General features: G+C 38.5%; 1 protein-coding gene across 1 annotated transcript; it reads left to right on the top strand.

Moving 5' to 3' along the window:
• Nucleotides 1-29: 29 nt before the first annotated feature.
• On the top strand, nt 30-15,318 carry LOC137273922 (sterile alpha motif domain-containing protein 9-like). Its single transcript, XM_067806829.1, has 6 exons — nt 30-177; nt 7,154-7,469; nt 7,984-8,203; nt 8,602-8,759; nt 9,151-13,928; nt 14,351-15,318. The coding sequence occupies exons 2-6, from the start codon at nt 7,163-7,165 to the stop codon at nt 14,432-14,434; spliced, it is 5,547 nt and encodes a 1,848-aa protein (XP_067662930.1). The 5' UTR covers nt 30-177; nt 7,154-7,162; the 3' UTR covers nt 14,435-15,318.
• The last annotated feature ends 331 nt before the right edge of the window (nt 15,319-15,649 follow it).

Raw genomic sequence — 15,649 nt, 5'->3', positions numbered from 1 at the left:
AAGAAGGCTAAAAATACACCCGTTTCTTCTGATGACGACGCGTTGGAACCGGGGCGCTGTTGCGGAATTCTCTTCAACAAATGGTGATCAGCAGCAGAGCGAAGATAGCGTTTATCGATGACAAAATGCTGATGTTACGTGTTGTATCAGCGCGGAATGAATAATTTCAACGTATATGTAAGTATACATGTTAATTTTGACATATATCGGAATCTGAGATAGTGAGAACAAACCCAACTTCCGGATCAGGAGCTATTTATCGAAATGCTTCATTAAAATCGAGACTGATGTCTAGACAGAGTATTTACCCATTATATAAAATACAGATACATCCCATATCACATGCAAAATCAGTTAGAATCTGGTAAAGGTATTCATGTTTCTCTCGCCCAGCATATAACTGGACGTCTTGGCACAAGGCTGGAATACGAGTTTATAAATAAATATGAACAAATGTTGCTTACAATTCTGGGAAAATCCGCAGTTACCTGTTCTAGTGAAAAACTATATTTTTCATCCCCAGAGACATTGATCCATCCTTATCATGAAGGCTGATAATTAAGGCCAGCATGTTATAGTAGACTTCTTTGAGCGGCACACAAAAGATGGACCAGTAATAAAAGGCTATATCTTTTAATATAGGGACGAACAACGTTTTTCTTACAGTGAGAACGAGTTACATAACACCATTATCACTTGTATCCTCCAAGTGACTACTGAACCTACACAGATTCTCCCACTTGAAGTTGTTCTTCCACTGCTGTTATTCCTTATGTTGTAGTTGACTTAGACATAAAAGTCAAAATGGCCATAACCCCTAGTCAAAATGGCCCCACAGAAAAGTCAAAATGGTCACACAGAAAAGTCAAAGTGGCCATACATTCTTTTATTATTTTTAATGCTCATGACATTTGTATTATTTGATATCAAAGTGTAAAAATGACAAAAGAAGTTATATCACACAACAAAACTTGGTGTTTATCATTGAGGTACTTTCCTAATTGATATTTTGAGACTGAGGTTAATGAGCAGTTCACCCTTCTCAAGACTGGCTCACAGAAGGGGAAACCTCTACTGATGGAGTCTAGAGGATAACCCAGTCTGGGGCTTCTACAAGGAAGGAAAGCTCAGCCCCATAGAGCTTAGACTGGACCATTGGAGTAATCAAGCTTATTTGACTAGAAGTAGTCACTGACAAAATCATTGGTAACTGCTGTACATGGATATAGAACATGCACATATATATTTGTTGATTCACTAGAATTAGAATGGTCTCATGGATGACATGTAAAAATAAACAGTAAAAAGTTGTTTGTACTTGAAGAACATAGATATATATATTTGTCATTTGTTGAAAATGATTTAATAATACATGTGTAGTGAACATCAAGTTTTGCCTGATATAACTTCTTATGTCTTTTTTCACAAATAAGTATAAAAAATAATAAAATAGTGTATGGCCATTTTGACTTTTTTGTGGCCATTTTGACTTGGACGATTTGCGGCCATTTTGACGTGTGGCCATTTTGACTGGGACCCCATATACACATTTTTAACCCAACTGTTGGGCAGTTGATCTGAGAATGTGGCAGTCCATGTTGAAAATATCCCATCCCAGGCCTCCGGGCAGGCAGGTATTTTGAAAGCTGCATAAATGCATACCTTTTGTATCTAAGTGGTCAGTAATCAAGATGAAAACCTTATTTCATATAACTGGTGAAATAGTGACATACCTTTTTGAATGGACTACAAACTAAACAGTGTCATGAACATTATTTAGAAACAGCTCATAAGAATGATGACCTAACAGGGTATTCTGTGAGTAAATCAAAACAATTTTTCATCACAATAGTTTATGTATGATATTATCGATGACACAATTTTCCTGTTAGTGATTGTTAATATTTTTTCCTGTTGATAATATGTCCAATTGTCAATCTTTGAGTGATAGGATTAAGATACCAGGGCTGATGTAGTGTCGGTAATTGTTTAATTGTTGTGTTCCAAATGAATAGGTCAATGCTTATGATCTTAATCACTGAACAGTCTGGTCCCTATTTGAATTTTTGTAATGCCTTCATATTGTGTAGTGCAGCAGCAATGAGGCATCCTAATGACTCCGGGTACCCATTCACAGCTGAGTGAACTAGGTCCCGTGGGACATTCTTTGTCCAAGCTTAACTACACATTACTGTACCTGCAACGCTTTCCTCTCACTTAGCCAGATTCTGTCAAATGCGGTCTCTCACACAGTGGAATTTGGCTGACTATGGTTGGTGTTTTGTTAACACTTTGTCCAGGTGAACTATAGTTAGTTTCAACAAAATGCTCAGTTAGTGAGATTCGTGAAGTTTGTATTAAAGTGAGACACATGTACACTGATATGGTATTATTTGAATCCTTTTGGTTGATTTGATGAAATGATCAGTTAATGACATTAGCGACATTTGTATCAAGGTGATATACATTGATTTGGTATTGATCTTGATACGAATTTCAGGAAATGCTCAATTAGTGAGTTCAAGATTGTTTATGCAAAAATAATTATCATTCCGAGCACAAACATTTTGGGCTCTGGTTTCAAAAAGATGCAAACTGGACTGCACAGATGAATTCTGTAATTGATAAAGTTTAACAAATGATAAAATGTTGAAGGAGTTACCAATTATCAAGAAAAATCATTTTTGTCCAGCACTATGGAACTTTGGAATTCTTTGCTTAAAGACTTGATTCCACCATATCGCAATATTTTGAGTTTATTGCGGTTTGACATCAACATAGGAAACAGGTTCTGTGAAATATTCAACTGCAGATTCCGATTAGAATAAGATAACCCATCGTGTTGTTGGGGTGCTGCTTTCGAGGACACCTTTCATTATTTTTTTTATTTGTCCCAACTATGATGCTATAAGACACAATTTATTTTATTTCAAATATGAGTATAAGTTAACTCATTAAGGCCGAGAGACGCATATGCAGGTCAAATTAATTAGCTTCTCACAGCGAGAGTCGCGTATTTGGGGTTATAAAATGCACCTCTTATTCAGCAAGAGCCGCATATTGGGGGTGATAAAAAGCACCTCCCATTCAGCGAGAGTCGCATATTGGGGGTTTTAAATTTTAAATTCGTATTGTACCTATTATTTCATTCACTTTAGCAGTAATGATAAAAAATTAGCTTTTCTTACGAGAGAGGTTACTTTCTGTGGTAATCAGAAGAACTATTAATGTGTTTTGATAACAATTGCTTGCAATGTCGGGGGCTTATACAGGTAAATGAACACGTCTGCAAGAAAGGGGATTAAGAGATGTTGTAACAGGAGGTAAGTGTTTGTTACTCGTCATTGGGAGGGAATACTAAGATACTCTGTTTGCACATTGATTGAATTAACGGTGACAAGGTTGCAAAACCTTATTCTAAATTAAATCATTCATTCATTCATTTTGTGGAGTCCATTGTCAATCTTCTGAAATTCGTTTGCTTTCAAAAGAAATATAAGTATGCCCATCTTCATAAATATTTGGGGAGATTCAAGTGCAAGTGTATACATCACAATAAGTCAGTATAGTGTAACTTATTTTAATTCTATAATACATGTACTTGAATTGTGATATTTATTCGTAACAATGTGCAGATTATATTGAAACGTTCAGCAAGCCATTATGTTTGATGTACAAGTAGTGTGCGCAAAATGTATATGCAAATAAATACTCTCTCTACTCAATGGTTGGTTTGGGTTATCTGGGGTAAAAATAATCTGATTGTAGCAATTTGAGCGCTCTAAAGAAAAGTGCTTGTTAGTCCTACATGTACATTTCAGGCATCCTCACGATTATTTATGTTCACGATACACAAACTTTTTCATGATAGCTAGAGTTGATAAAACCGAAATCCAGCATATCGATTGGTCAACGATCAAACCAATAGTCAATCTGTAACCAAGCTGTCTAGTGACCGAACGTGCTCTTCAGAAATTTAGCCCATGCCCCATCACCTGTTATTTCCTCTGTGACAGGTATCTCCTGATACAATTGGTCACAGATAAGAAATCAGCCACTGTATTGAACAGCTGAGATACAAAACGTCCTATTCGGGAACTTTGATGACGCCCATCCCATGACCCTTTGTCTTATGTATGTGCAAGGAATAGCATTATACAATATACATACATGTATGTTCGTGTGATAACGTATATTTTCTGTGTTAAATCTTGATGAACCAAAGTGACAAACTGTGAATCTGCTCCATGTAAGTCACAGACTAGCTTATTAGTACTTACCTTAAAATATTCAGTATACACTAGCAACGTGTCAGCGAAAACGCTTCTTTCATAGAAGATTATTAGGCATGTGCGTAAATTCTTCTTTACTGCCATTGACATAGATGTTTTGAACAATTTAACCTCACACAATGACATGAGAGGGACAATTTGTTTAAGTATGTCTTACATACGAAGAATACAAACGTGTTAAGAAAATACACACGCCACCAAAAGTCAACAAGAGAAAATGTAATAAAATTACGTAAAACGTTACATATATGACATGTATTCACTCCTGCTTTCTGTCAACATATACCTTTACAACGCAATTAAACAATTAAACAATCAGGACTTGCTCGTATGACGAGACAGTTTCCTGTAATCTAAGAAACCAGCCAGGGATATCAGGCGTGATTAGCCCTAATTAGTCTCGTCACAGCCGGCCGGGCAATCAGCACGGGGTTCCAGGTGTTTAGCAGTGAAGCGGCTCTCAGGCTTAATGAGTTAACAAAGATAGAGAATGAAACGAAACGAGTGTCCTTGCCATGGTATCTGACAGAGCGAAAGCAAGGTCAGACACCAAGGGAAAGTCACGAGTTTCGTATACAATGTGATCTTATTTTATCATATTTTATTTATTACCCAAGTCTAAGATGTATTAAATTGACAACATAGCTTATTTTCATGGTTTCTAACTGAAACCAGTTTCATAAAGAGGTTGCAGAAGAATTGTGTATGGTATGAGAACACTTTTAGCATGATGTCACATTGTAATGATGTCACAAGGTCTACTCCCTTGGTAACCAACGTCACAATGCATTTTAGTTGTCATTGCCTTGAACAGCCCCAAACAGTAAACTACTCCGTAGCAACCCATTTCTTGGTTTGCAGTTGCTTCACTGGTGGAAACATTGCTTTTATGTTTTTCAACAGATATAATGTCTCAGTCCGACTGACAGCGAAACAGTGACACTGCAAGTTTTGCAATGTTTACATACCCACAGCGCATGTATGTTGGAGAATGACTGAATTCACATGTTTGTTATGAATGGAAATATAGTTCTGCTACAACGTGATGTAACTGAGAGGTCATCGGTTATCCAATCAAATAGGTAGAATCTCCGGTCAAATCATTACGACCCAGGTCAAGCCAATACGACACTTGTGTGGTGTATGAGATGAGTATGCACCTACACATACGTTGACCACGTGGATAAGAAATGATACTCTGTATGGTAACTTCAAATTGCCCGGACCTATAAATCATCATATTATCAAATCGGTACATAACTTTATTACCACTTCAAGAAGATTTAATCAGTTTTAAGTTTTCATCTGGCTCTTTGCAGAACTAAAAGTACTTTTGCTGTATGGACTCATTATGGTGTGTTGTGCATTGTGGTGATGTGTCTTGTTATGATGTTTGGTGGGTGGGTGGTGATGTGTCTTGTTATGGTGTGTTGTGGGTTGGTGGTGATGTGTCTTGTTATGGTGTTTAGTGGGTGGAGGGTGATTTGTCTTGTTACGGTGTGTTGTGGGTGGGTGGTGACGTGTCTTGTTATGGTGTTTAGTGAGTGGGTAGTGATGTGTCTTGTTATGGTGTTTAGTGGATGGGTGATGATGTGTCTGGTTATGTATTTAGTGGGTGGGTGATGATGTGTCTTGTTATGGTGTGTAGTGGGTGGGTGGTGATGTGTCTGGTTATGGTGTTTAGTGGGTGGGTGATGATGTGTCTCATGATGCAGCATTCTGGGTGAGCAGTTTTGCTGTGTCTGGTAATTTGATGTTCTGGGTGTTTGGTATTGCTTCTAACTGTGCTGTGTTTTGTTTCGATGATGGTGCTTTCATGTTCAATACTGAAGTACTCTGTTCCTGAAAATGCTGTAAAAGCAATTTGTTATCTCCTGATCAAGATCTACCTGTCACATTTTGACACATATGACATTGTAAAGCATCCTACAGTGACACTGGTTTCAAGCACAAAGCTAAAACCATTTACGCAAAACCAAGATATACTTTGTTTACTAGTACCTTGACATCGCAAAATGCAACTTTAGTGGTGGGTTTTACGCTAACTCCTTAGTCAGGTAGTCTATCCCTCTCTAAGAACACAGGTTCCTCCTTAACTGATCTAATGAACATTGTATCATCGTCTGCATCTTAAAAACCCATTTCTTCAAAATTGTATATGACTGTTAAACCATGAGGCACTGTATATACTGTGTACATACTATTAATATGTGAAAGTGCCAGTGAAGAGTGGGTGGTTGAGATAGTGAGGTCAGATTTTAAGTCACACTGGCAATATTTCAACCATATCATGACTAATACAGGCAAATTATAAAACTTTGGCAACGAACGACAGTAAACTAACTAGGTGATCACATAAATAAATTCAAAACTAGTAATTGATTCTAAAATATTTTACATTACAATACAACTTAGAAAACAGGTTATATATTGCTTACAACTGATTCTGAGGTAGATCACCATACTGGAGAGCACGGGCCTTATAGTACCTTGGCTATCTGCATGGACCTTGTAGTTGGATTTCCATGATCACTTCAGACCCAGGTGATTGTAGCCACGTTTATCTGGAATTAAAAACTACAAAGATACTACACTTAAAAACCTGGTAAGTGTTAAATTGGCTGGAACAGTGAATCTGGCACCTTCATCTCTATATAAAATAACTAGATTAGATCTGACAATCCAGTGATTGATTTTGTGAATATCAATCCAGACCATTAGAATACTATGACTCGTCATTATTAAGTCTAATTTTGAATTTCAAAAATGGGCTTGCTATACTTGTATGTAGCAAGTCCACTTGACTTATTCAAGGTAACAATTGTTTCAAACTCACACTATATGACATATTCTGTCTATAGTGAACAAACATGATGGACAGAAAAGACTGGGCGAAGATCCAAAAGAACTGGGATTATCTGAGGAAGGTGCTGACTGCTGTCTACCTCCTTGATGACCTCCGGTCATGTCCAGAGATTGTACTGACAGAAGAAGATGAACAGAGGGTGAGATATGAGCCAGTGGATGTTGACAAGAATGAGAGACTGCTGCGTATCTTGAAGCACAAACCAGAAAGTGCCCAAGCCTATAAGTGGTTTCTTGGTGTTCTTAAGAAGCATCAGAAAGACATTTATGATCGACTGCGGGAGACGCAGCTGGATGCTAGTGATGTTACAGGTAAGGCTGAGAGAGAGAGTATCAGGGCATGCTACTCCAGAAATGAGCTTTTTGTGCCCATGTGGGGAATCAAACCCGGGTTCTTTGGCGTGACCAGCAATCGCTTTAACCACTAGTCTACCCAATATGAAATGCAAATCCACTGAACCAATGAAACTTCTGCTTGTTCTTGTGTCATCACCAATGACACCTGTTTTCAATATGCACATGGGGCTCAGCTTTTACCTGTTCCTATCCCTACAATCGTGTCTTGTCTGTGAAATGTCTTTATAGATGTGCACCCCAATATGTTGTGATATGTTATTTCTGACTAATTTACATAGAAGGGACATTATTTGCAATAACTAGTGGAGGCGTTACAAGCGATCCATCATTCAGTTTGGCAAGGCTGAAGCTGGACTTCTGTAGCCAAGTTGACTATCATCCCTTGATAAAATTGCTGACAACCATCAGTCACTTGTATTGCCCATTTCAATACTGCAAACTAAACCATATTTGTACATCTTTGTTAAAGATGAGCCCAGCTATGACATCAACAGCCAGGTGAGAGAGATCCTGCTGAAGAATTTTGTTGATGAGGCAGGCAAAAGCTGCACCTTGCCCGAAGTGAGGAGTGCTGTTCACGTACTCAGAGGGAGAGGCATCAACTTTGACTGGAAGGATGAGAAACTGAAAAACTTTGTTATCGAGGTCTTCTCTGGGGTTATCTTTACACCAGGCAAGAAGAAAAAAGTGTATCCTTATCAATCTAATAGATTTGTTGGAAATTTTACATATTTGTTGTTTGTACTGCTTTGTATGTCCTGATTGAGTAAGTATGGTTTTGCTGCACTTTCAGCAACATTCTAGCAGTATCATGGTGGGAGACTTCAGAAATGGGATTCACACATGGTACATAGAGCTGGATCTGCTTCTTTTATAGTGCCAAAATCAAGGAGACACTATTTCAAGAAAGGTGTTATCTGAGGTATTTATGAAGCTCACATCCCGAAATGTTAAAATTAATAGCTGAACACATTAGACACATGTTGAAAACACTACTTGAGGTTGTGTCATTTGAGTTTGATGAGGTCTTCTTGTAGTTAACTTCTGGGGGAGACTTCTAGTCCATTCATTTCCTTGAATCAGGTAGTCCAACATTTTCTAACCTTGGCACAAAAGAAGATAAGCCAATAGTTCCTGAGGTACCTTCATCACCTGAGGTGCCAGCTACTACAGTTCCTGCAGCTGCTAGCCTAGGTAGTGGTGAAGACTATGGTGCTGGAGTACAATCACCAGGTAGCAGTAATGGTAAAACCATGACAAATTAACATCATAAACTTCTCAGCTCATAAAGTGTAATTTCTTAGGGGTCAGTTGTCAGTTTTGATGAGTGTTCCTGGGGCAAGAGTTTGATTTGAGAAAAGCATTTTTATATAAGTCTACATAATGTGGTGTTATTCACGGAGAAGAGTGTCCTCTGCTTTGTGAACTTCACTATTAAAGTAATTTTCTAAAACTGCATCATTTTTATCATATTACTCTGACATGCTGTGTTATGACCAATTCTGTTAAAAAAGGTGTACACATTCAGTTACATGGCTATGCCATGTGTGAATTAATTATGAGGACCAACTCAGACTCCAACTCGCTCTCTTCAGCATTGTTTTCAGGTACTAAATGTTATTTGGTTTCATTTCAGACCCTCCAAGTCACCTCAAGGATATAGAGTCACTGACAGTTGATGAACTGATAACCTATCTGAAACCAAGTTTTAGGAGCCTTGATCTTGATGAAGATTTTGTAGCAAAATTCAGAGACTTAGAGATTGATGGAGTTGTGTTTTTGACAATGAAAGAAGAAGATTTCAAACAGGAATTCTCCAGTAAGGAACTCTCCTTTGGGAAGAGACGTAAACTAATGTTAAAAATTAAGGAGATAAAAGAACAAACGACTGAACTTCCAAAGCTGAAGGTTATACGACAATCAGTATCAGATAATGAGAAGGATCAAGGAGAAATGAGAGTTGATGCAGCTCCGAGTCTACCTCAAATGGGTAACATGTCAGTAGGATCCATTGCTGCACCTGTTTACAAAGAGCACTTCAGACGGTTTGACTCAGCTGTATCTCCGACAGATCGATACACTAGGGGAAGATTAATGGAAATATCTGGCTACTCCAGAGAGAACATGATCAACCCTGTGAAGAAGTTCCTGCAACTTGACAATGGTGAGAAGAATGTGTACAGAAGGATTGCCAAAGAGGCAGTGATATTTGCATCTGCTTGCATGAATGACCGAACCAATGGGACACTTTATGTTGGCATCATTCCATTGCCTACTGAGCCTTGTCAGGGACAAGTTGTTGGAATTCATCTTGACAGAGAAAAGTGTGAAGACACCATCAGGCAACTGATTGGAGAGGCATTTTATGAAGATCAACAGGAAATTGCATTTCAGGCAGTTCGCTCAGCAAAGTTTATTGAAGTGTCTAATCCTGTGTCACAAGACAGACCTCTTTGGGTGTTGGAGGTTGATGTTGTTCCTACTGGGAAGGTTGTCATGGAGGAAGCCTTCTTTGTTCGGGGAAAGGTTGTAGCAGGACACAAAATCAAGAGAGAACAGTTGTACAGATTAGCTGATGGAACTGTAAAATCACTCTCTGAAAAAGAGATTTATGATTTCATGAAGAAAAAGAAGAGCATAACAGAACTGAGACTTCAGCAGGAGATCCAGTCATCAGCTTCCTATATTCCACCAGATCTGAGAAAGAAGATTCTAAATCTGTTTACAGGTGGCAGTGAAACAATAGAAGATGAAATGTATCCAGTTTTACTGATAAGTCCACTAGATACGTCAATGGATCTTGGCTATATTGAAGAAAACCTCTCTTTCATCCAGTATTTTGATTCCAAGGCGATCTTTGATTTTGATCCAACCAGTGATTCCAATGGGATCTATTCTGTCAATGAAAAAAAGCAAGTTTATGAAGTCCATACAACTGATAACTTTGACAAAAATGCAGAGGAATACTCAGATAAAGTTCTAGAATCTCTTAAGCTGTCAACAGAAAAATCATGGATTTTTTGCAATGGTTACAGTAGACTTTCAAAAGAGGAAATGCAACCATATGATTGGAAACAGAAGAGATTTGAAGGTTTCAAAGAGGCTTTGAGGTTCTTTCATTCAGGAATTCCACTTGGAAGGGGCATGCTGTTGATCCTTCTTTTCTCGAAGAACTATGAAGTTCTGCTGGAGGCAGCTGATGAAGTTATTCTGAAGTTTAAGGATCAATGGATGGTTATTGCAGAATCTATGGAGATAGCCGATTTGTGGATGGAGGAACTGACAAGGCGTCATGTCGTATCAAAGAAGTCTCTTGAGAACAGATGTGTTCTTGGGATGCCATGGAGACATGTCAATACAACATTCACAAACATTATCAATCCAAAACAGGCAGGAACTTGTGAGCTGCCAACTTCCTCTGGAGCCTTCTGTGTTTTAAAAGAAAGGAACATTACTGAGATGAATGACCTGGAAATACTCAGCAGCAAAGAATGTGAAGGAAATGAAGAACTGACAGACAAACAGTCCAGAGAAAGATTACGGAGGAGTCTTGAAGTGAAATTCTTCAGAGGAGGACAAGTACAGTGGATGAATTTCTGGTTTAGAGATAATCATGTCTTAAAGAGACATCAACACAAAGAACTCATCAGGGAGGTTGAAAATGCTCTTGAAACCCCTAACCGCGATGAGGATTTTCGGGTTAATATAGTCACGCTGATGCATCAGCCAGGTGCTGGTGGGACAACAACATCAAAACAAGTTCTCTGGGAACTGAAGGAAAAGTACAGATGTTGTGTAATCAGGAAGATTACCGATGATACTTCAAATCAGATTGCCATGTTGAGAAATCATGATGAGCCAACAACAAGGAAACCACCATTGGTTCTAATAGACAATGAAGAGGAAGATAGGGTTCAGCAGTTACTTCTTGAACTGGAGGAGAAGGCGAAACTGGCGTCTAGATATGAAGAATACTTTAAAGTATTCTGTGTTGTCCTCTGGTGTAGAAGAGGTGTGAACCTGACAAGGTCTCATGAGGGACACAAGGTTGTCCTGAAGCATGAACTTCAGAAATGGGAAATGGAATGGTTTCAGAAGAAATATGACTCTTTGGAAAAGAAATTCCATGAAGATAAAAAGGTTGATCCCAAACTCCTGATTTCGTTCAACATCCTGAAGACGAACTTTGACCCTGCCTACATCAAGAGAACTGTCAAAGAATTCATGAGGGAAATTGATGACACCAAAGAATCAACACTTCTAAGATTCCTCTCCTTGATCAATGCATATGATGGCGATTTTCAAACAATTCCCATTTCTGCTTTTGACCCGATCATTGGAATGCAATCAAAGCATAAAAGGATAGTGCAGTTTGGAATATTAGAGAAAAGCGGGTCAAGGGGAAAAGGATGGGAAACAACTATGAGCACATCATTGCGTGTGTTGGTGAATGAATCATCACAAAGAGGTGTCCATGGAACGCATATAAAGACTATTCGGATCACCAGTAATCTGCTAGCAAAGGAAATCCTTGACTACATTCTGAGGCAAAATAACCTTCAGACCAGTGAAATCATGCTTGAGCTTCTTTCCTCATCAATATTTGACTGTGAAAATGCTAGCACTTACAAACTACTGAATATCATCAAGAATCTTGTGAAAAAAAGGGTCATGCAGAAAGGTGGAAGACTTGCCAAGTTTTCACAACTTATTTTGGATATCGACAAATCTGAAGGAGCTGACAAAGCAGCTGAAATTTGCATTGAAGTTTTCAGGAAGACTGAAGACCCAATGATAGCTCAGCAGATAGCACGATTCTACATCCACACAAGCAACTGGTCTGAAGCTGAGAAGTATGCCAGAATTGCAACAAAAAGTCGTCCTAAGAACTCATTCTTGTGGGATACGTATGGACAGGTGTATAAACAACAGTTGTTGGATCACTATGACAGGGCCAAGAAAGGAATGAAAATCAGAAATGAAGATGCTGGTGAGATCATTGAAATTGCTAAAAAGGCCATGGAAATTTTTAGAAAAGAGCAAAGTCTTAGTGAAACTGAGAAAAGTTTGATGACAAATCATGGTGGCTACCTTGGAGAACTGAGGGTCATCTTCTGCCTACTGAATACATTTTGTCACTTTGAGAGCTTCACGGGTGGAGAAGATCTTCACAAGTTTCTTGTTGATCAATCTTACAAGCCTGACTCCTTCTCATTTTTGGATAGGGATGAAGAAGGGATGATGAAATCACTGGGTGAATCAGCTTTTAGAGTGATACGGAAGCTGGAGGATGAGATGGTGCAGTTGAAAGGTGATGCAAGGGAGGAATACAGGCCCGACTGGTCATTTGACAGAAAAACACTGATTTTGCTGAAAGAAAATTTAAATACCCACTTTGGAGAGGACTCAGATGAGGTACCAGAATCTCTCAGTATTGAAGATGCATGTGAATATAGAAGACGACGTGCCCGGAGAATGGGTGTAACTTCCCTACAAGGGGCTCTTGGTTTGAAGTATGAAGAATATGATTGGGAAGTAAGTCTGGTCACAGTTTATGACCTGATGAAAGAAAATGTCAATTCTGAAAGCTGCACAGGTTTTGATTTGGTCACAATACTGAACACAGTTATTGCCCTTCATGTTGCTGGTTCTTCAAAGACTGAATCAATTCCATATTCAAATATTTTAGAATGGAGCAACAGGTTGTACAATGCCAAGCAGCCAGAATACCGACCATATTTAGAGACATTCCTGTACCTGGTTCTCTTTCACCTCCCTACAGACAGCAGGAGAGCAAAGGGATTCAATCTCTGCTCTGAAGTCAGAATAAAAGAAGCTTTGTACCGATGGAAGGAAGCATTTTTTACAAATTATCCTAAACATCGTGATTTGGAACAGTTCTCCAAGAGGAAAGATACCACACTTTTCTTCCTTGGAAAAGGTGTTGGATTGTCAGAAGTTGTATATCAGAAGGAACTCCTGAGTAAAGGGGCAAGAATGCGTGACAATGAATACTGGCAGTCTGACAAAGCAAAACGGAGATTCCAGCGCCTGGAAGGCACTTTGCTCGTGGGTGGACAGGAAGTTCAGGTTCAACTCCAGCTTCCTGGTGGAAACAAATTCCACATCACAATCCAGACATCACTGCCAACAATGAAAAGGAGCATGTGGCAGAAGAGGGTCTACTTTGTTCTTGGTTTCAGTTGGTCTGGTCCAAAGGCCTATGATATCACCATTGACAACCCATCCAATGGGGAAGAGTCTGTGGTTGAAGGCAGAGAGCCGTTCCCAAGACCATCTTTCCAACGTGGCCATGAGATCTACACTCTGAAACTTCAGGAGATAGAGGCTGAGATGGCACAATGTTTGAAGCAGCTCCAAGAACTGGGACAAAAGAAAAAGCTTTCAAAGTCTGTGAGTATGAAATAAATAAAGTAGAGAGTACACTGAATGTTAACATGCCTGTTAATCTTCAAATTCAAAACATTTCAATGAAAAATTGTCTCCACCCTAACCCTACATATGAGAATTACCCCTATGATTCAGCAAGTAATTGAGCTGGAGCTGAAAAGGTTTTATCTGGTCTTTTTCTAGTGCGTTTTTTAAGTGTTGCATTTTGCTCAAGTTTTTGCGCAGTGTTAATCACAGAAAGTGACTTTTGATGTTTTTACCCAATGGAAAAAAATTGTTAGAATTCTCCTTTAAGGCAGAGTGACAAGTATGTCTGTAACATGGTTTCAGATTGAGCCTCTGATATTTGCCCTCATTGCACACATTGTTTAACATTAATGTGTTGAGTGGCTGTGGTAATGAAAGTTTCTGAATCTTGTTTTCAGGACAAGAGGGAGAAGAACTCCTTTGAAAGAAAACTGGAGGAGCTGGCAAATGCAAAGTCTGAACTCCTGGGAGACCGGACATAGATAGTTTGACTTCAGATGGTATGACTGAATGTAATGAAGGCAGCAGGCTACATCTTGGAGATGTGACCATATCACAGTTATATTACATTTACATGTGGCACATGTGCCATGATTTGCTAGCTGACCCATTTCAACTTAGAGACATCTTTCCATGACTAATGCTGAACACTTGTGAAGATTTGGATAGAATATTTGATGTTCAGTAACCCATACTTGTCGTAAGAGGTGATCAGGATTGGGTGGTCAGGGTTTCTGAATTGGTTGACACATGTCATTGTATCCCAATTTCATAGATTGATGCTTATGCTGTTAATCAATGGATTGTCTGGTCCAGACATGATAGTTTACAGACAGTCCTCATATAACTGAAATATTGCTTAGAGCAGTGTGAAACTAAACTCCTCACCGATTCTGAACAGATGGAAATTGTGTTCCTGCCGTTCTGTTACAATCTTAAAATCTTGGATGTTTAGCGAGGAGTACAATGGCAGAAGGGATAATTATGGTCATTAGGATTCATACTTTGGAAGGATTTACTTCTCATGTTAAACCAGGATTCTGTGTTATTTTCCCAAGAGCAATATGTGGTTCATTGTTTATTTACCATCATTTATCATGAATTAGATGTCCTGATTGATTTTTTATGTATTATTGAGAACGGTTTGAGTACCACTGAAGATTTGTTCAAATTCTTCATTCTAACATAACTTCAGTAAATACTGGGTTGTGATTAGTTAATCAGAGTCATTCTGTGGTATATAATCATGTTACATACGTCTGATTTCCCAAGACAGTATGTATTTTTTAAATCTTAATATCATGGTTATGGTAGAATGGAGATAAACGTATTGTGTTTGAAAATCAGAGGTACATAACAAAATTATAATTGCTCTAAATTTTCATTTAAAACCTCACGTTATATGTTCAGTTTTAACTGACATTTAGAGCTATTATAATTTCATTATATACCTCTGATTTTCAAATGCAGTATGTTTATCTCCTAATTGTATTTTTCTGTTGTGCTCAGACACAATGTGCATAGGTTTAGAATATTATGGCTCTGAGACCTTATTTGATGTTCATTTGACCTAGTCTATGCATATTAAATACCAGCATTTTCTGAACAATGTTCAGAACATGTTGTCAAAATGTTATCAGGAAGTGACAGTAACTGATCCTTTCCTCAGCACCAGTTTGAGACATGTGAAGATCCAG

This window comes from Haliotis asinina, chromosome 2 (assembly GCF_037392515.1).
Source record: "Haliotis asinina isolate JCU_RB_2024 chromosome 2, JCU_Hal_asi_v2, whole genome shotgun sequence".
NCBI lineage: Eukaryota > Metazoa > Mollusca > Gastropoda > Lepetellida > Haliotidae > Haliotis > Haliotis asinina.
Note: the sequence above shows the minus strand (reverse complement) of the source record. Positions and strands in the feature narration are given on the sequence as shown.